This window comes from Saccopteryx bilineata, chromosome X (assembly GCF_036850765.1).
Source record: "Saccopteryx bilineata isolate mSacBil1 chromosome X, mSacBil1_pri_phased_curated, whole genome shotgun sequence".
Taxonomy (NCBI): Eukaryota; Metazoa; Chordata; class Mammalia; order Chiroptera; family Emballonuridae; genus Saccopteryx; species Saccopteryx bilineata.
In genome coordinates, this window is record NC_089502.1 from 136,351,632 (window position 1) to 136,375,928 (window position 24,297).

At 41.4% G+C, this 24,297-nt stretch overlaps 1 protein-coding gene and 1 long non-coding RNA gene across 4 annotated transcripts in view; one reads left to right on the forward strand and one right to left on the reverse strand.

The window, feature by feature from the left end:
- Positions 1-2,963: 2,963 nt before the first annotated feature.
- Positions 2,964-5,910, reverse strand: LOC136317531 (uncharacterized). The gene is made up of 3 exons (XR_010727889.1): positions 5,747-5,910; positions 4,464-4,568; positions 2,964-3,287 (listed from the first exon to the last, which is right to left on the reverse strand). It is a non-coding gene; the product is annotated as an uncharacterized lncRNA (long non-coding RNA).
- Positions 5,911-5,989: 79 nt separating this feature from the next.
- PIR (pirin) overlaps positions 5,990-24,297 on the forward strand; it is a 97,371-nt gene continuing 79,063 nt past the window's right edge. Inside the window, exons 1-3 of one of the 3 annotated variants that reach the window (XM_066249727.1) lie at positions 5,990-6,122; positions 7,451-7,583; positions 12,027-12,119. In XM_066249727.1, coding sequence (XP_066105824.1) covers positions 7,491-7,583; positions 12,027-12,119 — 186 coding nt within the window. In that variant the 5' untranslated portion in view covers positions 5,990-6,122; positions 7,451-7,490. Of the gene's footprint in view, positions 6,123-6,249; positions 6,430-7,450; positions 7,584-12,026; positions 12,120-24,297 lie in introns of those variants that run through there. The other 2 variants (XM_066249728.1, XM_066249729.1) reach the window with 2 other exon arrangements.

The window sequence follows — 24,297 nt, forward strand, 5'->3', positions numbered from 1 at the left end:
TGGAGTAGTTGCAACAGAGACCATATGCCTGCAAGTCTCAAGTATTTACTATCTGACATTCACAGGAAAATTTTGCTAAATCATGCTCTAGAAGAATCTTGCCAGCTGTGGAAATGACCTAGTAGCTTGAAATTTAGTTTAACAGTTCAGTTCCACAGATATTCAGTGAATTGTACCATGTTTGAGGTGCCAGAGTTGAAAGTAAAGAAGGTATGCAAAGGGGGGATCTTTATGGAACCCATCCAGCCATGCTTCCTACTTTGATTCAAATTAGTTCTTCCCAAAATTTTATCATGAAAAACTTTCAAATACAGAAAAGTTTTTAAAAATTGTAATGTTGAGCATCCATACATCACCATCTAGATTCTACACTTACATTTTACATTTGCTTGGCCATCTAGTTATTTATGTACCTCTCTATCCATCCACCCACCTTATTGGTATTACTACTGCTGCTGCTACTACTAACAGCACCACCACCACCACCACCACCACCACCACTGTTATATTTTTGGTGCAAAGTAAGTTGCAGGCATCAGTATACTTCATCCATAAACACCACATTGTACACACTATTAACTGTAGTTTACTTCAAATTAGCCTTCATTTTAACTCTGATACTATAATCCTGAAAGCAGCCTTCACTTGACCAGAAGACACACCTTACAAAAGCTGAAAACTGAGAGAGTTTATCAGGTTAACCGAGGTATCAAGGGAATAATTCACCTAAATTCCTCTATTTCCCTGCTTCAGAGATGAATTGGCCTTTCAGGACTGAGAGTGTTTTGCTTGTGATGAATTCTAGGAAAATTCTCTGGCTCAGAAGAAAGGGTCATAAGCCATTCTTTTCTGGCATGCTGTCAAAAGCCCACAGGGGGAAAAGAACGAAACACAGTTATGAGTTTTGTGCAACAGTTGATGGAACAGAACTGGCTTGTACAGATTGCTCTCATGATGGTGGAAATTAGAGTCATGTATCCCCAGCCTTTCAGGATATATCTGGACGTTTTCAACCACCAACACATTACTGGCCTTCATAAACTAATTTTTACAAAATAATAAGTCCCAGGTTTGGAGGCAGTTGATTTTCTGGGTTCAGTGAGCTTAAATCCATAATATGGAATAGCCCAGAGATATTCATCACTTAATGCACAACAGCTACAGTGCCCTAGGAAGCACACCAAAACATGATCAATCTGAAAGTAAAAAATTTTTAGTTGACTGCTTGAAGGAGAAAAAATTACAAACAATAAGATGTATGAGATGTCTATATGTATATTTCTATAAAATATGTCTTTGAGAAGAAAGTAAGTCATACAGAAGAGAAAAATATAATTTTTGAGGAAAGAGAATAAAAGGTCAAATAAATTCTCTTGATTATGTAGGTATCTCTAAAGATTATAATGGTGTTATTTGGAATTATTTAGGGAAGGCTATCTTCATTTGTCATATCAGCATAGAGTTTTCTTTGTCTCCCAGGGTTCCAAAGACCATCAATGGTCTATTTACATACTCATAATCCAGCTGCCTGCTTCACATCTCCATCTGGATGGCAAATGACAGTGAGAAATGTGCTCAAAGCTCTAGGTCACATTTCTCAGTTCAAACATGGGCCCTGCTATTACAGTAAAATGATACATGCGCCATATTCTATTTGTAAAAATTTGTCCCTTCCTAACTATTTTTTTAACCATAGAAAGAGAAAGAGAGGGAGAAGGACAGATGGACAAAGAGACAGGAAGGGAGAGAGATAAAATGCATCAACTCATAGTTGCGGCACCTTAGTTGTTCATTGATTGCTTTCTCATATGTGCCTTGATCGAGAGGCTCCAGTCAAGCCAGTGACATCTTGTTCAAGCCATAGACCTTTGGGCTCAAGCCAGTGACCATGGGGTCATGTCTATGAGCCCATGCTCAAGCCAGCTACCTTGGGGTTTCGAACCTGGGTCCTCAGTGTCCCAGGTTGACACTCTATCCACTGTGCCACTGCCTGGTCAGGCCTAACTTTGTTTTTTCTCATTTGAAATATAGCTTTTCAAGCCCGACAATGCATGCCTTTGGACTAAGTTTTGACCTGTCACTGACTTCTTAAAAAGAAGGAAGGGAAGCTCTCACTCCTGTTACAGTTTTGGAGGTGAAGGGGATTCTGAGGCCCAGAGGAAACTTTGAAAAGGTGATAAACTGAAAAACTCCCCAAGAGTATTGAACCCACTTCCAGTATAGAAGTGGGTAAAAATGTGCAGTAAAACAATTGACTCCCATTTTCTTTTATTATGAAGCTGTTCCTGTGAATGCTACTTGTAACAGAGGAACCTTTCAGGACACCCAAATGCCAAAGGTTACTGCTGTGGCCTCTGGGATCCAACATTTAATCTCTCAAGTCTAGTTTAGTAATTGCTGATCTTGCTGTATGGGTGGTTGCCTTGATAATAACATTTAAATGGACATATCTGCTTTCTAATAAGGTAAATATTTGTAAGGAGTTTCCTTTAGCCTAGAGAGCTTTAAAAAGCTACCTCATCTCTCCTGTCACATAAAAGAATATTTTCAAGGCTGAGAGCGGTTGGGTGGGCACTGGGTGAGGAAGGTGGAGAGATTAAAAAAAAAGAACAAAAAAAGAAGAAAAAACTCATGGACACAGACAACAGTGTGATGATTGCTGGGGGTGAGGGAGGTGGAGGAGGTTATGAGGCCAAAATGGTGATGGATGAAGACTCGGGAGGGTGAACACACAATATAGTGTATCAAAGATGTGTTATGGACTTGGGCACCTGAAATCTATATAATTATGTTATTCAATGTCACCCCAATATTTAATTTTTAATAAAGGACATTTTCCAGTTATATATTATTACTAAACAAATGACTTGGAAACTGAGTGGCTTAAAATAACTATTTATATTTTCTCACATCATTTTCTCAGTTATTATATAAATAACTATTTATATTTTGTGGGTCTAGAAGTTGGGAAGGATGCAGTTGGTTTTCACGTCTCATCAGCTGGGTCAGCTGGGGCTAGAGGATCTACTTCCAAGATGGCTTCTTTGTCTATATGTCTGGGTCCTCGGTGTCCTTGGCCTCTGTCTCTTTCTTCACGTGGCCTTTCTTCCTCCAGGACCTCTCCTCCATGTGGCCTAGGCTTCTTTCAGAGTGTAGCTCTTCTTACACAGCAGCTGGCTTCCAAGAGGGTGGAAGCAGAAGCTGCCAGGCCATTTCAGCACCACGCCCAGAATTGGCACAGTGTCACTTCCACTGTATTGCACTGGCCAAACAGCCACAAGCCCTGCCTAGACTCAAGAGAGAGAGGGAAGCAGCACTTATTATGGGGGGGAATGTCAAGGTCACATTGCAGAAGAAGACAAGTGTGATGAGAAATACTGTTGGGGTCATCTTAGAAAAATAGAATCTTCCAAAGGATGATAAACAGTGGTCAACAATGCATAAATATGAGGATTGCTGTGTCAAATATTTCACCCAGACTTGAAGGGACAGAAATGGAAGTTTTCCCAGAGGGAGTGATATCCCAACTGAGAGCTGAAAGATGAATGGGGATAGGCCAGATCAATAGAGAGAAATGGGGATAGGCCAGATCAATAGAGGTCCAGACAGAGGCACAGCAGGCCAACAAGAGACAGAATGCACATTCCATAGCTTAAAAGAAATTCAGCATGATGGAAAGAGGGTGTGTGTGTGTGCGTCCCTGTCCATCCTTGAGCAACAATTGTGTTGAGGGCGAGGCCAGCTAAATGGCATCCGAGGAGTTTCTCTTGAGGGCAATGAAGGTTTTAGGAAGTTATTCCATTTCCTTGCAACTTAAGAGAATGGATTGGCCAGTGGCAGGCCTAAAAGTAAGAAGAGTGGGGTGGCTATCAGAGAAGGTGGATGGAGGCAGTCAAAATGGAAAGAACTGGATGTATTTGAGAGATTAGGAGCAGAATCCATAAGATTTCAAGGTGAAAGAGTGAGGAAAAAGCTTGTGTTTCAGGCTCAGGCAATCGGCTAAGTGTTCAACTTCTTGGTAAGGAAGGCATAAATAAAGATTGCAAAGTGCCAAACAGAAAGCCCATGATTCTATTTTGTTTGGAGATAGTTGCAGAATGTATAATGATGATATAAGATATAATACTTTATTTCATAGCACTTTTAATGCTCATTTGTATTAGCTCATTTAATCTTGAATCATCTAAGTAAGGTGGGGAGGGGTTTTGAGCCCCTCTGATGTATAATAAATACAAGGGAAGGTCCTTGTTCTGATACTGATGTCTTTTAGAGTAGGGGTCTGCAAACCAGGCCTGCAGCCACATCTGGCCCAATACCTAGTTTTTATAGCCATGTGTTAAGAATGATTTTTACATTTTTAAAATTGATTTTTAGAGAGAGAAGAAGGGTGCGAGAATGAGGGAGAGAGAGAGAAAAAAAGAAAAGAAGAAAAAAGAGAAACATCAACTTGTTATTTCACTTACTTGTGCATTCATTGGTGGATTCCTGTATGTGCCCTGATAGGGATCAAATCCACAACCTTGGCGTATCGGGATGACACTCGAACCAACTGAGATACCTGGCTGGGGCTGGTTTTTACATTTTTTTTAAAATTTTATTTATTCATTTTAGAGAGGAGAGAGAGAGAAGGAGAGAGAGACAGAGAGAGAGAGAGAGAGAGAGAGAGAGAGAGAGAGAGAGAGACGGGGGGAGGAGCTGGAAGCATCAACTCCCATATGTGCCTTGACCAGGCAAGCCCAGGGTTTCGAACCGGCGACCTCAGCATTTCCAGGTCGGCGCTTTATCCACTGCGCCACCACAGGTCAGACAAAGTTTTTACATTTTTTAATTGGTGGACATAAAAAACCAAAAGAGGAATAACATTTCCTAACAAGTGAAAATCATATGAAATGCAAATTTCAGTGTCCATAATTAAGATTTCATTGAAACAGCCACACCCACTTCTAGTGTTTGAGAACAGAAACATACTCCTGGTAACCCTGGTTAAAAATCCTAGTAATGTTTGGGTGATGGGTATACAATAAAATCAACAACAGTCCAAATGCTATAGAAACATTTACCTGAAAACTATGTACTCTTGTTGATCAATGTCACCCTGTTAAATTTAATTTTCTAAATAATTTTTTTTTTTAAATCCTAGCAATGAGCCTGACCTATGTTGGCGCAGTGGATAAAGCATCAACCTGGAATACTGAGGTTGCCAGTTCAAAACCCTGGGCTTGCCTGGTCAAGGCACATATGGGAGTTGATGCTTCCGGCTCCTCCCCCCTTCTCTCTCTCTCTTTCTTTCTCTCTCTCCTCACTGAAATAAATAAATAAATCATAATTTTTAAAAAATCCTAGCAATAAAGGAAAATAAAGGATCCTAGCAATAAACTAGATCCCTTCACTGGTTTCTGTAACTCCCCCCCCCCCCCCGGGAAAACTCTCCAATGCCTCCCCAGCACACCATTCTAAGTAGCAAACAGCATGCAACTTATTTATGTAACGAACAATTGTGTAGTGCTTTAGATCTGCCAAATTCATTTAATTTTAATTACAATGCTATGAGGTTATATTGTATTATAAGCAACATCCCCACTTTACAATGGAAGAAATAGAGAGGCTGAGCCACCTGCAAAAGGTCACACAACTAACAAGTGGCGGAAGCAGGATTAAAACCCCAGCAGCCAACCTTTGCTGGTTGCGTGGCAAGCAGACTCCAGTTAAAAACAGGAACCCTATGGAATTGAGCTGGGACCCTCACCCTAATCAGAGCGCCCGTCTGGCCCACACACCCCTTGAGGGTCCAGCACACCGCTCGCTCTCAGGGGCGTCTCTCTCCTGGGCGGAGGGGTGTAAAAGGCCAAAGGGCTCGAGGAACTGGCAGGGAAGAGGGCGGAGCGAAAGCAACCGCACAGCTGCGTGTCAGTAAGGAGCGTCGCCCCTGCCTAGGGCCCCGGAGACCCACGAGTTCCCGCCTCCCGCCTCCCGCCTCCCGCCTCCCGCCTCCCTGCGGCAGCCTGCGAAGCGCTGAGTCACCGTGAGGCCGCATCTCCGCGACCTCCACGCTGCCTCCCTGCGCTCGGGCCGCTGCTGCGCGCGCCCGTCCGCACCGCAGCACAGGCTTCAGCAGCCGCTGCGTGAGTACCGGGCGCCTGCTGGGTAGGCGGGGTGGGCGGGGAGCGCGGGGAGTTAGGGAGCATCACCCGCCTTCCTCCTTCCGCTTCAGACCCCTGGGGGAGTCTTCGAGGCCGAAGACTAGAGATGCTTAGTAGTCCTTTGCAATTTGTTGGAAGTGGTAGCCCGCTTTTCTTTCTGCAAAGCACTACGATCGGGAAGGAGGAGCTCGTCAGTTCTTCACGTGTATAGAGTTTAACTGCAGGAACCTGGAGGGACCCAGAAATCGTCCAGATCGGGGCAAAATACTTTCGAATCGCTTGTTTGTAGGTGATGACTGTTCTGCAAGGCTTTGAGGCTTGGGCTTATTTCTGTGCTCCACAGCCCCTGCACATCTTAGGGTGGCCCTTAACTGACGGGAGGACAGTACCAGGCAGAGTGCTTTGAATAACAGCAGCTGCCTTTAGAGCGCTGGCTACACTCCTTTGAGGCAGGTGGTCTTATTACCCGTTTTACAGATGGAAAAACTAAGAAACAGGTTTAGCAATTGGCCTCAAGTTACACGACTGGTATGTGGCGAAGCTGGACTGCAAACCAGGGTTTGTGCTTCTGGCTAAAGCATCTGTTGGTTTGCATAGGAATCTTGGAAGGAAAGTCTTATATTTATCTTGAAGAGCTTTAGCGATTGGGGTTATTGTCTGCAAGCATTCGAAGAGGAAATGGAACTGATGATATTTGTTCTGTGCTCTGTCTTGGAATTGGGATCATTGTCAGGGCACCTCCTCCATGAGTTTCCTGTGCTCCGGAAGACCTCATGAGAAAGTGCACAGATTTCTAGCCAGAAAAGTTGGTCCTGAACTTCAGGGATTAGATGGGACTTTGAATTTGCTGACCCTCAAAGATCCCTTTCAATACCATAATCTTCAGCATCCCGGGGAGAGTCGCAGATCTCTTGGTTTTTATTCTGTGCAAAGCTCTCTGAGCCTCAGTGGTAACACCTGCCTCATGGGACAGTGGGGGAGGGGGTGGCCGGCTGAGAGATTTCAATGAGCAGATAAAGTGCCCATATTGCTAATCTTTGTAGAAGATGACTATAAGATCACATGCCATAACAACTGTAAACAATTAGTGGCTGGGAATCAAGTAGGTACTCATACACTTTCACCATCATGACTGCTATTTAAATCACTGAACCGACATCTTGTGCACAGTAAGCAATCAGTAAATTGTAGGTGGTAGTGTTTTCGGCAAGTCTTACTTTAACATCCTCTATTTTGTAGTCCTCGGATGTGATTTAAGACTTAGTGACTACTCTGTTTTGTTGTCCCTTCTTTTGCCCTCCAACCTCTAGAGCTCAGCATCAGAACAGTCTCATTTTGGACTTTGACACCATGTCCTCCAAGAAGGTTACCTTCTCAGTGCTCAGCCAGGAGCAGTCAGAAGGTGTTGGAGCAAGGGTCCGCAGAAGCATTGGTAGACCCCAGGTATGTTGGTTTGGTCGCTTTTTTGTGGAAGGGACAGGTGGGATGCTGGGAAAACTTGGGAATAGAGGGCCAAGACCATGCCTTGTGGGGCCATAGGAGCCAAGTCTAAACTTAACATTTGGGGTACCCCAGGGATTAACCCCAGCCAAAAGGGGATTTCTGTATTGTGGATATAGAAGTCCTGGGCAGAAGATGCAGCTGAGTGACATGAAACAGCTCTGCCCCTGTCTGCACACTCACATCCCATCAGCCTCAGCATGCATATCACCAAGAAGGCCCATCTTATGCCCACAAGCTTATGTGCCAACAAGTGAAAGCACCATGAGGGTAACTCTGGGTCTCAATTCCAAGTTCCTGGGAGAGAGACCCTGATTGGCTTAGCTTGGGTTGGGTCTATACCCTTGGCCAGTCAGCTATTGCCATGGATTTGTGTTCATAGAGAGACCTCTGGGACCCAATTCTGGGGACTTTTTGTGGTGGTGGAGGTTCATAGGGGCATCAGAGAAGGCAATTGTAGGTTACATAGATGTCTTTTAATATTAGAGAGCTCATTTATTTGAAATTATGGGAGATGTGGGATTTGTGGAAAAGAAAATCTTACATGCACCAAAAGGTATTAAACATGGTTATGATTATAAGCCAGGAAATACTATGCCCAGCACCATACCAAATTAAAATAAATAAAAACCTTTATTGAGGTATAATTGCAATTACTTTCAGATGTATAACATAATGATTTGATATTTGTATATATTATGAAATGATTGCCACAATAATCTAGTTAACGTCTGTCACTGTACATAGTTGCAATTTTTTTTTTCTTGTGATGGAGACTTTTAAGATCGCTCTTAGCAACATTCAAATATACAATATTATTAACTACAGTTGCTATACTTTACATTCCGTGATTTATTTATAACTTGAGGTTTGTAACTCTTGACTCCCTTGACCCCTTTCCCTCACTCCCACCCCCTGTCTTTGGCAACCAACAATCTATTCTGTATAGCTATGAACTTGTTTTTGTTTTTACTATTTTTAGATTTCACATATAAATGAGATCATATAGTTTTTTTCTTTGTCTGACTAATATCACAGCATAATGCCCTCAAGGTTCATCATGTTGTCATAATGGCTAAATGTCATTTTCATGGCTGAATAATATTCCATTACATATACATACCACATCTTCTTTGTCCTTTCATCCAAGGACAGACACTTAGGTTGTTTTTATGTCCTCAGTATTGTAAATAATGCTGCAATGAACATGGGGGTGCAGATGCTGTTGTGAATTAGGGTTTTCATTTGAGTAAATACCCAGAAGTTGGTTTGTTGGATTCTATGGTAGTTCTTTTTTTTAATTTTCTGAAGTAAGAAGCGGGGAGGCAGAGACAGACTCCAGCATGTGCCCAATTGGGATCCACCTGGCATGCCCACTAGGAGGCGATTTCCTCTGTGCCCCACACCCCCTTCCACCAGACATTGTAAACTGTCATTTTCCCGAGATCACTCACGTTAATGTTTTATTATGAAGAATTTCAAACATACAAAAATAGAGAAAATAGTATATTGAACCTCCATGTAACCAGTGTCCACTCTACATTTTAAATTGAAGAGGCTGAGGCTTGGTTAGGTGAAAAACTTATAGTAGATTATTGAATTTGTGTGTGTCTGTATGTACAATATATATGTTATATATACATACACATGTGGGTGTGCGTGCACCTGTGTGTGTATTTCCATAGATAGTGAAAACAAGAGTCAAAACCAGACAAAGAGACAAAGAGGGGGTTTGGTACTTCCATTTCTAGCTATATGACAGAATAGATACCCCGAAATAAATAAATAAATAAACAAATAAATAACTTAAACTTAGTTAGCCAGCCAAATAAACTAGACGAAGACAAATACCATGTGATTTCACTTACATGTGGAATCTAAAGAACAAGATAAATGAGCAAACAAAACAGACTCATAAACGCAGAGAACAGACTGATGGACGCCAGATGGGAGGGGGTCAGGAGACTGGGTAAAAATGCTGGAGGGATTAAGAAGTACGGATTAATAGATACAAAATACTCACAGGGATGTCAAGTACAGCTTAGGGAATACAGTCAGTAATATTGTAATAACTATGTATTGTGTCAGATGGGTACTACTAGATTTATTGGAGTGATCCCTTTCTAAGTTATATAAATGTCTAACCACTGTATTGTACACCTGAAACTAGTACCGTATTGTACATAAATTCTACCTGAAAAAATTAAAAATTATTTAATGAAAAATAGTGAGGGAATATATAGTAGATCATAGGGAATATAGTCAATAATTATAGATGATGTCAGATGGGTACTAGACCTATTGGGTTGATCACTTTGTAAGTTATATAAATGTCTAACCACTATATTATACAACTGAAGCTAATATAATATTGTATGTAGAGATAAAGAGAAATGGAATCAACAGGATGTGATGAATTATGTGAGAGTAAAAATGCGGAAAAGAAGATGATTCTTAGATTGATGGTTGCCCAAGGGAATGGAGGTTGGAGGACTGGGTGAAAAAAGGGAAAGGATGATGAGCAGTTACAGGATAGTCACAGGGATATAAAGTACAGCACAGGGAATGTAGTCAGAAATAGTGTAATAACTATGCATGGTGCCAGGTGGGTCCCGGAAATATTGGGGAACACTCTGTAAAGTATATGACTATCTGACCACTATACTGTACACATGAAACTAATGTAAAATAATATTGAATGCAAACTCGATCTTATTTTGGGCTTTCTTGGCAAACATTCATAGCACCAGCATATTTATCAATAAGCTATTGCCCAATAGCTCACAAACAAATTTTTTGCTTGCATTAAACCTGTGGCAGGCTGCAAGGTTTGGCTGACCTCTCCCTGTCTTCTTACTGTGAGTCTCAAGCTGAAACAGTGGCCACTGTCCAGATAGAACATGCTCACCCCTCCTTTTTTATTGATTGATTTTTAGAGAGAGAGGAAGGGGGAGGGAAACATAGAGAAAGAGAGAGAGAGAGAGAGAGAGAGAGAGAGAGAGACGAGAAACACAGATGTGTTGTTCCACTCATTCATGCCATCATTGGTTGATTCTTATATGTGCTCTTACTGGATAATCATACCTGCAACCTCAGCATGTTGGGATGACATTCCAACAGAGCTACATGCTTTTCTGATAGCCAAGGTCAGGAGCAAAAATGAGCCAAGCCAATGATGCACAATCACCTTAACACAAACTATTGGTCAAAACATATGATATGGCCAAGCCCAAAGTCAGGGAGCTAATCATGTGTATGTATAGGAAAACCCAGTGTTACATAAATGTCCATTCTTCCCACATTGGTTCAGAGATTCTAGCAATTCCAATGTTTCCACCTCTCATTTGAGCTTGAGATTTATCTTCACTTGCCTTCTAACTTTTGTACAGTGTACTGGGCACGAAATATTCAAAGTTCCATTTATACAGATAACATTTGTGTTGATATTTCAAACTCAATGTGAATTAAAATGAAGTCACCATGGCTGCTTATGTTATATGTTTTGTGCTTCTAGATGGCCCTGCCATCCTCCCAGGCACCATAGCTAGAAGTTTGGGAGCCATTTAATGCTCTTCCTTTTCCCCATTCTTTGTCATCACCGTCACTGTCTTAGGCCTGGCCTTTGTCTTTACCTGGATTATTGAAGTGATTTTTAAATATTCTATCTCCTTTCTCTTCCTTTTCCAAATTATCTTCCACATGTATGCTAGAGTGATCTTTTTAAACCTGATCATCTCAACCTCTTATTAAACTCATCCCCTTGAAGATAAAATCCAAACTCCTTTAAGGTTTGGCCGCTCACCTCAGCGCACCTGGCATCATAATTCCATGTGCATCTTTTGCTCTAGTAGAGTAGTTTCCTTGCTGTTCTTACACTTGCCAAGCTGTGTCTCTGCTCTTTTTCTTGGAACGGTGTTTCTTCTCCTTTCTCTTGATTAACTCCTGCATGTACTTCAAGACTCAGCTTAAGTGACACTTTCCCTGATCCCACCCCACTCTCATGTGTCTTCCTCCACAGCATTTGTCATTACAGTGCAATCATTGACTTTCTAGTCTGTTTCTCTACGAGATTATGAATCTGTTTAGGATACAGACTGCATTCTAGTATGTGCTTGACTATTAGAAATTAGATGGTTTTTCGAATGTTTGTCCACTGATCACATTTTTCACAAAATGGTAACTCTAACTTAATCACTGTGTGTGTGTGTGTGTGTGTGTGTGTGTGTGTGTGTAAGGAGTTCTTTCCTGAAAGCAATTTTTATTACAAAAAGTTGCTCATTGGCTAGTTTTCAATAAGTTTTGCTAAATATGTTCATGAATGTAGTAGCCCCTAGTAGTGTGGCTTAAAAGGCATGCCTAACCTGATGAATTTTGTTTTTATTTCAGTTAAAAAATCTGGATCCATTTTTACTGTTAGATGAGTTTAAAGGTGGTAGACCAGGAGGATTTCCTGACCACCCACATCGAGGTTTTGAAACAGTAAGTAAAATAGTTGAACAGCAAAAGTGTGTATTTTAAAACTTGCCTCTGTTCTTAAATTAACTAATCGTTTCTAATGGAAAATTCAATTTTTGAACCAATGAATAATAAGCAAAAATTTAATTTATAAGTTCGGGCTATTAACTAGCTGCTAGAGAATTGTAATATCTGTTTTACCTGAAGTATACTCAAATGGTAATATTTACTGTTTTTAATATTCTTTGAATTTGTGCCACTGGGGACATTACTATTGAAGCAGTTAATAAAGAGCAAGATTTGACTTCTTAAAATATATAATTAAAATTTATTGGAGATAGAAGAAACAATTTATGATAGGAATAAAATAATTTTTTATTGAAAACTTTTCAAGAATATTCAGAAATGTGTAACATCATGTAATATATATATATATATTGTGTGAAAGATAGATAGATGATAAATAGATAGATACAGACAGACAGACAGACAGCAAGGGAGAGAGATGAGAAGCATCAACTTATAGTTGTGGCACTTTAGTTGTTCATTGATTGCTCTACATATATGGCTTGACAGAGGTGGCGGGGCGGACCTCAGGCTGAGCCAATGATCCTTTGCTCAAGCCAGCAACCTTGGGCTCAAGTCAGCGACCATAGGGTCATTTCTATGAGCCCACACTCAAGCTAGATGAGCCCACACTCAAGCTCATGACCTCAGGGTTTCAAACCTTGGACCTCAGCATCTCAGGTCGATACTCTATCCAGTGTGCCTCCACCTGGTCAGGCGTAATATAATATTTTAAACCCAGAGGACAGTCCAAGAACACTATGAGTATTTAAATTCAGTTCTAAGGAATTATATATAGTCAATGGGGTTGAAACAGAACATAGCTAAAAATTAGGATTTTAAGGCCATATATACACATTTATAAATTTAGTGTAAAATTTATAAATACAAAATAGTAATACAAAAGTAAAATTTATAGAGATTCTGCTGCAATTTGTTTTTAGTTTTAGTACAGAAATAAAAATGTGTAATATAATACTGTGATACTTTCAGATTCCTGTTCCCCACACATGCGTATATTCTGGGAAAATACAGGGATAGTTAATCCATAGTTACAAAGTTTAGCCATCTGTTCCTTGAGAAAACCTGTAATTTTGGGAAACATACGATGGTTTGTTCAAGATTCAGTGTGTTTGTCAAGCCAGTTATTGAATGAGTAAACATTGAAAGCTGGTGACATGCAGTCATGGGTGTTAGGCAATCTTTTGTGTGTTAGGGTGTGTGTGTTTGTGTGTTGGGGCGTGTGAGGAGAAAGCAGAGGGAGGGAGGCTAACAGAGTATGAGGCCTGACCCCTCCTTGCCTCTAGTATGCAGTCTAGGTAACGAGGCAAAAGGTAGACAGGTAAAGAGTTCACCATTGCAGGGTAAAGGTGGAATGAACCAAGAAGCTTCTGGAAATGATATGAACGATCAAAATAGTCAGGTCTCCCTTTGTCACTTAGCCATTTACCTTGCACCTGTCTTCTCATTTCTTTCACCTACCCAACACATGTGCTAGATTCTGACCGTGTTCCAGATCATGTGTTCCAGCTGTGCTCTTGTGCTACTAGTACGAGGACGTACGTCCTCACCACTCCAGCCCACGGCTCCAGTTACCATTTGCTACTCTTGCATGGCCTTTTCAGATATCATGTTTTCCAGACAGTCCAAGAACATGCACTTGCTCCTTCATTTGGTCTCCTTAGCACTGTATTTTTACCATGCTCATGCACGTGAGAACATCAGACCTCTATGGTGGCCTCAATCATATTCTGTCTGTCTTGAATGAATTGCCTCAATCACCATCTCCCTCAGCCATGCCCAAGGAACTGGCAATTACTTGGTTCAGCTGAGGCAATCCTACACATCTCCATTTTCTAGATGGCTTTTGCTGAAGACAATGAATATGTAGAAGAAGTAATAGAAAAAAATCTGTTTTCCTTTCTGTTATGGAAAGGGGAACTGTTAGACATTGTAAGGTACTCAACTTTAAACTAGTCTGAAGGAGTTGCGCTATAGAATATTAGTATTTGACTCTTCTGAGTAAGAATCTTCCTTAAAGCTATATTTATAATTGTAGTCAATCCTCATTATTTTGTGGCTTCTGTATTCATGAATTATCTACTCGCTAAATTTATTTATACTCCCCAGAGCAATACTTGGGCCAAAGCAATACTGGCCCAAGGCGCACAGCCAGCCGAGGATGAGCAAGGTGCTGCTCTGCCTCCTGTCTCAGCTCTCATATAGTAAACAAGTTTTCCCCTTGAGGCCTAGTTAGTGTCACATTTTTCACTTACTGCTTTTTGGTGATGATCACACTGTTTATAGTGGCTCCCAACCGAAGTGCTGCCTAGTGTCCCTGAGTGCAAAGAGACTTGATGTGCCTTAAAGGGAATATTTGTGTGTTGGATAAATTTCTTTCAAGCATGCTGTTGGCTGTGAATTCCAGGTTAATGAATCAACAATGTATATTAAATAAGGTGTCTTTAAGCAGAAACAAATGCATGTATTTGTCAGTTGATAAAAATGTGTCCAGGAGCTTGCAGGATTGCAACCCTGTATTTCTCTAGATGTGGCGGTTTACTATTTGCTAATTTGGTGATCATGGCACCCTAATAGAACATAACGAATAGCTGGAATCAACTCTCTAGCTTTCTCCAGGAATGTAAGTAAGCCTGGGAGTCAGCTCTATCTCTATGTGAACTTTCAAAGTCTGCAGTTTAAAACCAGGTCCACTTGTAGGCTGGCATCACCTCCTAAATTGTCGTGAGCAAAGGAGCATCCTCAAAAGGAGTTACGCATATTTGTGTCATTCCACAATGCCAGATTCATTACAGGAGACCTCTCCAAAAAAATCAATAGAGTCCCACGCAGGTTACACACTGAAAGAGGGAACTTACCCAATGGAAGCAAGCAGAGCGAGTAACTGGTGCAAACTCCCAATCATTGGTTGCGTCCACAAGTAGAGAGGTGGGTGTGGGTCTCAAGTCAGGCCACTGCAGTGGCAGTATGTGTCACATGGAGCAGAGGTCTCACCAGGCTCCATGTTGGGTGGTAGCAGTTCTGAGTTCTTATAGCCCACCAGGAGTGGATGTCCCACTCATATCCGTGTCCAGATGGAGTCTTGTTCAACTCTCCAGACTTGTGTTTTGGGCTTTCCGGGCCTTCTAAGGGCATTCCCATTACACTCCATTACCTCAGTCTCGACATAGCACTTGACCTAACTGTCATGGCTGACAGTGACTCCATAATGGGCTATCAAAGGTGTCCACAGAGTCCACTCTGCTCTTACTCAATACATCCCTCGGGCATTTTCTACAGGTTTGTTATAAATTTTGAAAATGCTAATTAGTACAAAGAACAAAGTTGGAATCACTTAAGTTATCTTACCATCCAGAAATAGGTATTGTTATTGTTTTGATGTATTTTTTTTTCGAGTACTATACTTTTTTCTGGTATCATGCTGTATATGATTTGTGTCTTTTTTTTTTAACTTAACATTATACTCTTAGGATTTTCCCAATATTCATCACACAACTGTGAGTTCCAGGTTACAAATACAACCATGCATTTTTTTAAAAAATATTTATTTATTTATTCATTTTAGAGGGGGGGAGGAGAGAGAGAGAGAGAGAGAAGTGGGGGAGGAGCAGAAAGCATCAACTCCCATATGTGCCTTGACTGGGCAAGCCCAAGGTTTTGAACCGGCGACCTCAGCGTTCCAGGTTGACGCTTTATCCACTGCGCCACCACATGCATTTAATGTTAACATAATAGGTGTGTTAACCAGTTTCAAGCTAATCTTTACTGGCTTCAGTAAACATCTGCCATTGTTAGCTAGGTAGCTAGTTAGTTATAAATAAAGGAAGGGAGCAAATGGAATCAGACATTAAGCTTAATGAACTAGGTAGCTGAATCAGATATAAAGGTCAGATATTATACCTCATTCACTAGAAAGCCACAGCATTCATAGGGTCCCCAGGGACTGCCACATCCTCTACCCTTGGGACTTAATCTTCAAAGAAGACAGGAACAACTCCCTGGGGAACAGCTCATCTGGTCCCAGGATTACTGGGGGTTGGGGTGGGATGGGTAGGATCAAGGTTCCTCTGCTGGGCTCATGAGCAGTAGAAGCCAAGATGGCACGGGGAAGCCCTTCTACTTTGAGGCATGTGTAGTAGGAGCTGAGATGGTGACCATAAAGGAAAAAAAGACCAGACTGGTTATGGGGAGGGCCCAGCACCAGCCCACAAAGGATTGGGAAAGAGATTGTTTATTTGAAAGAACCCCTGGTCTTTATCAAGCCCAAGGTAATATAATCAAAGCTAAGCAAAGGCTTCTCTCATTAGCACACATTTGCCCCGCCCCGTTAGTCTGCACATTCTCTTCTGTAGCCGCCCAGCATGCTGGCACCGGCACAGGCACAAGCTCAGGCTCCAGTGTGGCTCCAGATGCGACCAAGTGCAGCAATGCAGTGCTGGCCGGAGCGCAGCCAGCAAAGAGACTAAGTTAGCCGGCTGCGAACAGAGACTGAGTTGGACTAAGCTTTGGCACGGACTAAACTGACGTACGCCCTGCTGATGTCAAACCAATGGCACAGAGTTTCTGGACCCTAGCCCTTTTTCTAGGCTTGATGAAGACAAGGCTAGACTTTTTCTACAGTGGGACAGATAGAGATGAGACATTGGGAACCTGGAGATGGTCATTTATTTCTACTCCAATAAATATTACCACTACACTTCACCCTCCCATGTGTGGGTCCCTGAAATGCTTTTCTCCTGACTCCATGGAAGAGCCTATTCCCAATGGCAACAGCGTGAAGGTTGTATCGGTTGACATTACTGCAGTGATGTATGAGGGCACCTGCTTTCCCTCAGCCTCACTGCGGCGACATATTACCCAACTTCTCTCTGTCTTTGTTGTTTATGTTTTAATTTTTATTTACTGATTTGGTGAGAGAGGAAGGCAGAGAGAGACAGGAAGATCTCTCTGTTCCTGCCTGTGCCCTCACTGGGGATTGAACTGGCAGCCTCTGTGCGTCAGGATGGTGTTCTAACCAATGAAGCTATTTGACCAGCTTTATCTTTGCTGTTTTGATAAGTGAAAAATAATGTCTCATCATAGTTTTAATTTGCATTTCTCTTATCTGAGTAAAGTTGATTAACTTTTTTGTTTTTGAACAATGTGTTTTCCATACATATTTATATCCTTGCCTTATTTTTCCTGTTGGGTTTTAGGTATTGTTTTATAGAAGCTCTTTTTATATTAAGGAAATCAGGCCCTTTTTAGTGACAGGAGTTGCTGTACTGTTAGGAGGGATCAGGCTTGTTTTACATACCCCACAAAGGCAAACCTTTGGATACGAAGCATAGAATGAAACCAAAAGAAGGGAGAACGTCATGATAATTCATTATGCAGAGATAAAACAGCCTCCCTCAGTTGAAGTGATTTTCTTATTTCTGGGGAAATATAACCATGCATTTAATGTTAACATGGGTGTGTTACCAGTTTCAATGTTCCTCGAAATGGTTGTGTGCTAGATGAGTCAGTGCCGAGCTGGAGTAAAACAATATTAGAGCTCACAAGAACTTTTCCAATAAAAATGAAATTATGCTGTACTAACACATGGATTTAAAATGTGAATAAATATATGTATTTTGAGTGCATGCTCACATTATTTTAACCAATAGTGATACATGATCAAAGAAATGTGGAGAATATTATTCTACAAAATTCTTATTACCTCAAGTGTGATCAGTATACCTGCAGTGGTCCTACCTGTAACATCAGGCTCTTCCTGAAATCTATTGAATCACAATCTGTATTTTAACAGCATCCTGGAAGGATTGATGTGCATATTAACATTTGAGAAGTGCTTGACTAGATGACCTTGCAAACCAGAAATATAATTCTATGAGATAAGAGTGAGAACCTGATTTTACTGAGTTAATGGCTACTCATTTTTTTTAAACGTAACTCTTTGGTTTGGCTAGCTGTTTATTCTCTGTTAAAAGCTTGCCTGGTACTGAGGAAGAAAGAGTGCCCTGGAGAAGGAGGCAAGCTGGTAGTCACATGACAAAGGGGAAAATGGTTTGGTATTTCCTGCCAGGAGTTTGGACTCTGGGAACATTGTTTCCCAAAGGCCTGAGTGGGAAAGGGTGGAATAATTTTGCAGTGATGTATTTCCGGTTGGGCCTGATATATATATTTTTTCTGATATCTTGATTTGTGTAGGGCAACTGTAAATGATGAGAAACAAAGAATGATCTGAAAAATGGACAAGATTCTTCCCTTTTTAACCCATGTCCTGCCAAGTTTTAGTTTAGCCTGAAGGAGCAGTAGAGTTTGCACACTGTTTATGAACCCTTCACCTACTCTGAGAAGAAACATATTTTGTGCCTGTCAAGATTATCCTTCAAATTATAGCTTCTTGACTTTACAGATTTTAGTACTGAACATCCTGTGCCCTTTGGATCCCGTCAGTCCTGATGAAACCAGGATGGCCGGTCACTCCTGCCTAGTTACATTTAAGAATAGATAGGCATAAACTGTTGTGTCTGCTTGTCAGAGACGTTAAGATGATCTTGTTCATTATGTTCTTAGTTGGGCTTAGAAATGTTTTTAAAGTGCTTCACTACAAGCCTCAGCAGGTTCTTGGATCAGGAGAACAAGCCTTCCTTGTTTCCAAGGGTGTGCCCATCAGAACAGCCACTTAGCATTTTCTGGTTGGCAGCCCGCAGCGTTTGCAGGCAATGCCTGAACAATACCCTGGAGAGGAAGGGAAAGGTCCTGGTGATTCACACAAAAACTCACACTAGATTCAAACCTCCCGTCTCCTACCACAGCTTGCTTTTTCTAGCTTGCTGTGTGCTCTCAAAACCTAACCATAACATTATTGAATTAAGGCCTGGGGGTGTAAAAAGCTTGAAAATTGAAACCCATTTTTTTAGGGGGAGAAAAATACTCTAGAAAAACAAGAAAAGGCTACTTTAGCAACATCATGAAGACTCTACTGTTCAATGAACATCCCATGTCGTATCTAACACTGACATATTTGACAATAATCCTATTAATCTGAGAAGAGAAGACAAAAATATCTACTAGCACCATTGTGATTTAATATGGTTCTGGGAGCTTTGACGTTATTAATAAGATAAATAGCTATTGGAAAGGAGAAGGAAAAATATTTATTTGTAGATAATATTCTCATAAAAGAAAACCCCACAGTGACTGCATCTAACTTTGGGCAGCAGTGTGACTGGAGGATGACCAAGGGCACAGGACTTGTCCTGAAGTTACAGTTACAATGCTGGCACATGGATTTTAGCTTGTACATTTATTTGGCATGATTGATGGGTGAAGCGAACAGATTATAGGAAGGAAACTAAAGCCACCCTCACCTCTAAAACATCCCTTGGCACTACCATGCTAATAATATCAACCAAAACCTGGGTATAAAATATGCCCAAATCACCCACTTTCCTGAAGAAAAGCAACCAGTTATCATGGGAACATCCCATTCACATAGGCAATAAGAACACCATATAATTTTAGGTGGGCGGAAGTTATTCCCCTTTAACCCAGTAATTCTACTTCTAGGACTCTAATAATTTCCTGGAAAGAAAGCCAATGTAAGAACAAAGGTTCATTATACAAATATTTATTCCAGTGTAATTTTACAAAGTCAGAAAAAAAGGAACAAAATAAGTATCTAAAATAACAGTGGAATGAGTATATATCTGGAAACTATATATAAGAAATTATCTATATGGAAGATGAAATATTATGCAGGGTAATTTATAAAAGAAATACTGTAAATAATTTAGATTTTTATTAATCATACACTGTTTAAGTCAAGCTTTCTCAACCTTGGCACTTTTGATATTTTGAATGGACAATTTTTTGTTGTGGGGAGCTACCTTAGGATATTTAACAGCATCCTTGCCTCTCCCACTAGATGCCAGAACCACCCCCAACCTGTAGTTATGACAACATGAATGTCTCCAGACATTGCCAGATGTCTGCTGCAGGGGAAGGGCCTGCCCAGTTGCCCCCAGGTAAGAACTAGTGGTTCTTATCCGAGCATACTGCACAGCCATGAGGAAAAATTTCGCAGCTTCCTGTGTCCTAGTATAGAACCTGATTCCAGAGTAGTTGAAAGTGACAGAGGTGAGGTACAGAATTGGCCAAGTATAGGAATTGTTTAAGAAGCAAATATAAAGATGTGAAAAGATTATACCTTTATCCTTTTTAAGTGGTTTATTATCAATTTTATTGTGGGAAAGACAGACTAGTTTAGTGAATGATTACTACATTGACTACATTGAATGATTACAGACTACATTGATGCAAAGAAAATAAAATTACAAAGTTCATGTTTTGATACCAAAAGAAGATGGTGCTTAGAGAAAAACAAACACGTAATGACAGATACGAATATTCACAAAGCTTTAAAAATACTGCTTTCTTAGTATATTCATAAGATTGTGCAACTATCGCCTGATTCCAGAACCTTTTCATCTCCCCCAAAAGAAAGCCCATATCCAGTAGCAGTCCCTCCCAATTCCCACTTCCCACAGCTTCTAGCAGCTGCACTGTCTCTAAGGATTGCCTGTTCTGAACATTTTTCATATAAAAGGAGTCATACCACATGTAGTCTCTCTTCTCTGTCTTCTTTCACTGAGCACAATGGTTTCAAGTTTCATCCATGTTTTAGTTTGTATCAATACTTCATTTTTATGGCTGAATAATATTCCATTGTATGGGCTACCACTTTTTGTTTCACCAGTCATCTATTGATGGACAGCTGGGTTATTTCCAGTTATGCCTTTATTCTTGGGCATGCATTAATTATCTCTGAAAGGATACCCAAGAACTGGTAATGAACCTCCAGGAAAGGTTATTAGGTAATGATGGAGAATGGGAAAGAATTAATTTTTACTCTTGTTATTTTATTTCTGTACCTTTAGAGTTTTGACCTAGGCCTATTGGTTAATTATTTAAAATGTTAATTTTTTTCAAAATGCCCTCTTCCTATACCATATTTGAAGATAAAAAGTATTCTCATGGTGGCCCTGGCCGGTTGGCTCAGCGGTAGAGCGTCGGCCTGGCGTGCGGGGGACCCAGGTTCGATTCCCAGCCAGGGCACATAGGAGAAGCTCCCATTTGCTTCTCCACCCCCCCCTTCCTCTCTGTCTCTCTCTTCCCCTCCCGCAGCCAAGGCTCCATTGGAGCAAAGATGGCCCGGGCGCTGGGGTTGGCTCCTTGGCCTCTGCCCCAGGCGCTAGAGTGGCTCTGGTCATGGCAGAGCGACGCCCCGGAGGGGCAGAATATCGCCCCCTGGTGGGCAGAGCGTCGCCCCTGGTGGGTGTGCCGGGTGAATCCCAGTTGGGCGCATGCGGGAGTCTGTCTGACTGTCTCTCCCTGTTTCCAGCTTCAGAAAAATACAAAAAAAAAAAAGTATTCTCATGGTTGTGAAGCTTCTGATGCTCACCTGCTCTCCAGTAGCTCTTGCTGAGACTTTTGACTTGGGTCTGCTTCCTCCACATAAAATCGACTCAGTTTGCCTGCCCAGGCAGTGGCGCAGTGGATAGAGCATCGAACTGGGATGTGGAAGACCCAGGTTCGAGACCCCGAGGTCGCCAACTTGAGCACGGGCTCATCTGGCGTGAGCAAAGCTCACCAGCTTGGACCCAAGGTCGCTGGCTCCAGCAAGGGGTTACTCAGTCTGCTGAAGGCCTGCGGTCAAGACACATATGAGAAAGCAATCAATGAACAACTAAGGTGTCGCAATGAAAAACTGATGATGATTGATGCTTCTCATCTCTCTGTCTGTCTGTCTGTCCTATCTATCCCTCTCTCTGACTCTCTCTCTGTCCCTGTAAAAAAAAAAAAAATCGACTCAGTTTGTGTTCTATTCCGGTCAACGAGATAAGCTAATAATATATGGCAATGTGTAATGGGGAAGAGGACCTATGGGCAGCTTCCTCTAAGAAATGTTTGTAGACCATTTGAGGCTCCCAGGAAATTTAAAAGAGTACTTCAGTTTACAAGCACAGCTTTCTCCTCTTGCACACGTTCCCTGGCTGAACAGAAATTATAATTGTGTGTACGCACATGCATGTGTGCATACACATATACACGTGTGAGTTTAGATGTGGGAGTAGAAGACTTCTAGTTTGCAAGAAAGTTAGAAAATGATTAGGAAGGAACAAGAGACATCCAATTGAGGGAGTTTCACATCCTAAGGGGGAAGCTAGCACTTCTAACAGAAAGGTCTGAGAGGGTCTTGGAAAATTTTGCCATTTAGTAAAACCTTAAGCATAAGTTAAATATGACTCTCTGGACAATGGGAAGAAAGGTGGAGGGCATAGTATGGGGATAGGCTAGAAATGGTGGATAGTTTATTCAGACTTAAGAATTGGATTGTGGGCCCTCGCCAGTTGGCTCAGCGGTAGAGCGTCGGCCTGGCGTGTGGGGGACTTGGGTTCGATTCTCGGCCAGGGCACATAGGAGAAGCGCCCATTTGCTTCTCCACCCCCCCCCCCTTCCTCTCTGTTTCTCTCTTCCCCTCCCACAGCCAAGACTCCATTGGAGCAAAGATGGCCCGGGCGCTGGGGATGGCTCCTCGGCCTCTGCCCCAGGTGCTAGAGTGGCTCTGGTCGCAGCAGAGCGATGCCCTGGAGGGGCAGAGCATCGCCCCTGGTGGGCGTGCCAGGTGGATCCCGGTCGGGTACATGCGGGAGTCTGTCTGACTGTCTCTCCCGTTTCCAGCTTCAGGAAAAAAAAAAAAAGAATTGGATTGTGTGTGGGGTGGGTGGGATCTAAGGCTGTAGGTTGGGCCATTACTGGGGCAGGCCTTGAAATCAGTGTTCATTCCTTAGTTATGAATGAATGGGCAATATTTTATGTCCTGAAACTCCCAAGTTAATGTAATTTGTTAAATTAGAACCATATTTAGTCTAAAAGTTGAACTTTTAGACTGTCTATGTTGATGGTTCTCAACTGGAGGTGATTTTGCCCAGAAGGAGTCATCTGGTAATGTCTGGAGCCATTTCTGGTTATACCAGGGGTAGTCGACCTGGTCCCTACTGCCCACTAGTGGGCGTTCCAGCTTTTATGGTGGGCGGTAGAAGAGCAACCAAAGTATAACTAAAAAGATAGATTTAACTATAGTAAGTTGTTCTATAAAGATTGATTTGGCCAAATTTAGCAAAAATCCGACATAAAGTACTTGGTAAGTAATTATTATTATATATATGCTTTCACTTGCTGTAACTCTGCTTTATACATTTTATAAAGTAAAGTTACTTCCCTATTTATAAATCACCATTACTGTAGAACTGGTGGGCGGTTAGATAATTTTACTACTAACAGAGATACAAAAGTGGGCGGTAGGTATAAAAAGGTTGACTATCCCTGGTTATACCAACTGGGGGATGCTACTGCCATCTAGTGAGCAGAGACCAGGAATGCTGCTGAACATCCTACAGGCGCAGATAGTTCCAACAGCAAAGAAATAAGCCCTGGTCTCTCAGTGAGCATAGGTTACATGAGGAAATAGCAGTTTAACAGATATAATTTTTGGAAGTAGTCCAGATAAATTCCCAAGAAATTTTCCCATTATTCCCCACCCGATTAATGATTACGAACAGAAACCATTCTTGTCGGAGAAACTGCATTCCTAGAGTTCTTAAGTAGACAAATTGGAGGGGGGGGCATGTATAAAGGCTATAAACCACTCATTAAACATTATTTAGTGTCACCAAATATAAAATAATTCTTTTTAAGTGAAACTCAAAATAAATCCAAAATAAATTAACATAGGTCATTACACAGTAAAAGTTCCTGGCAAATCTTGAACACTTTCAGCTTTGCTGCTTTTGGAGTTATCCAAAATAGATCCTCAAAATGAAATGCCTGATATTACAGGATTAAATCCAAAGGACATTTTCCATGCAATAACATTAGCTACCAGTTTTATGAGAAACTTTATGTGCTTTCTGTACATTACCTCTAAACCTCACCAACAACTCTGAAAAGTAGGAATTGTTAGCCCCGTAATTTTACAGATGAGGAAACAAAGGCTCCAAGAATTGGTGACTTGTCAAGCTCACACAACCCATACAGGACAGGCTTGGGCTGCCCTCTGATCCCA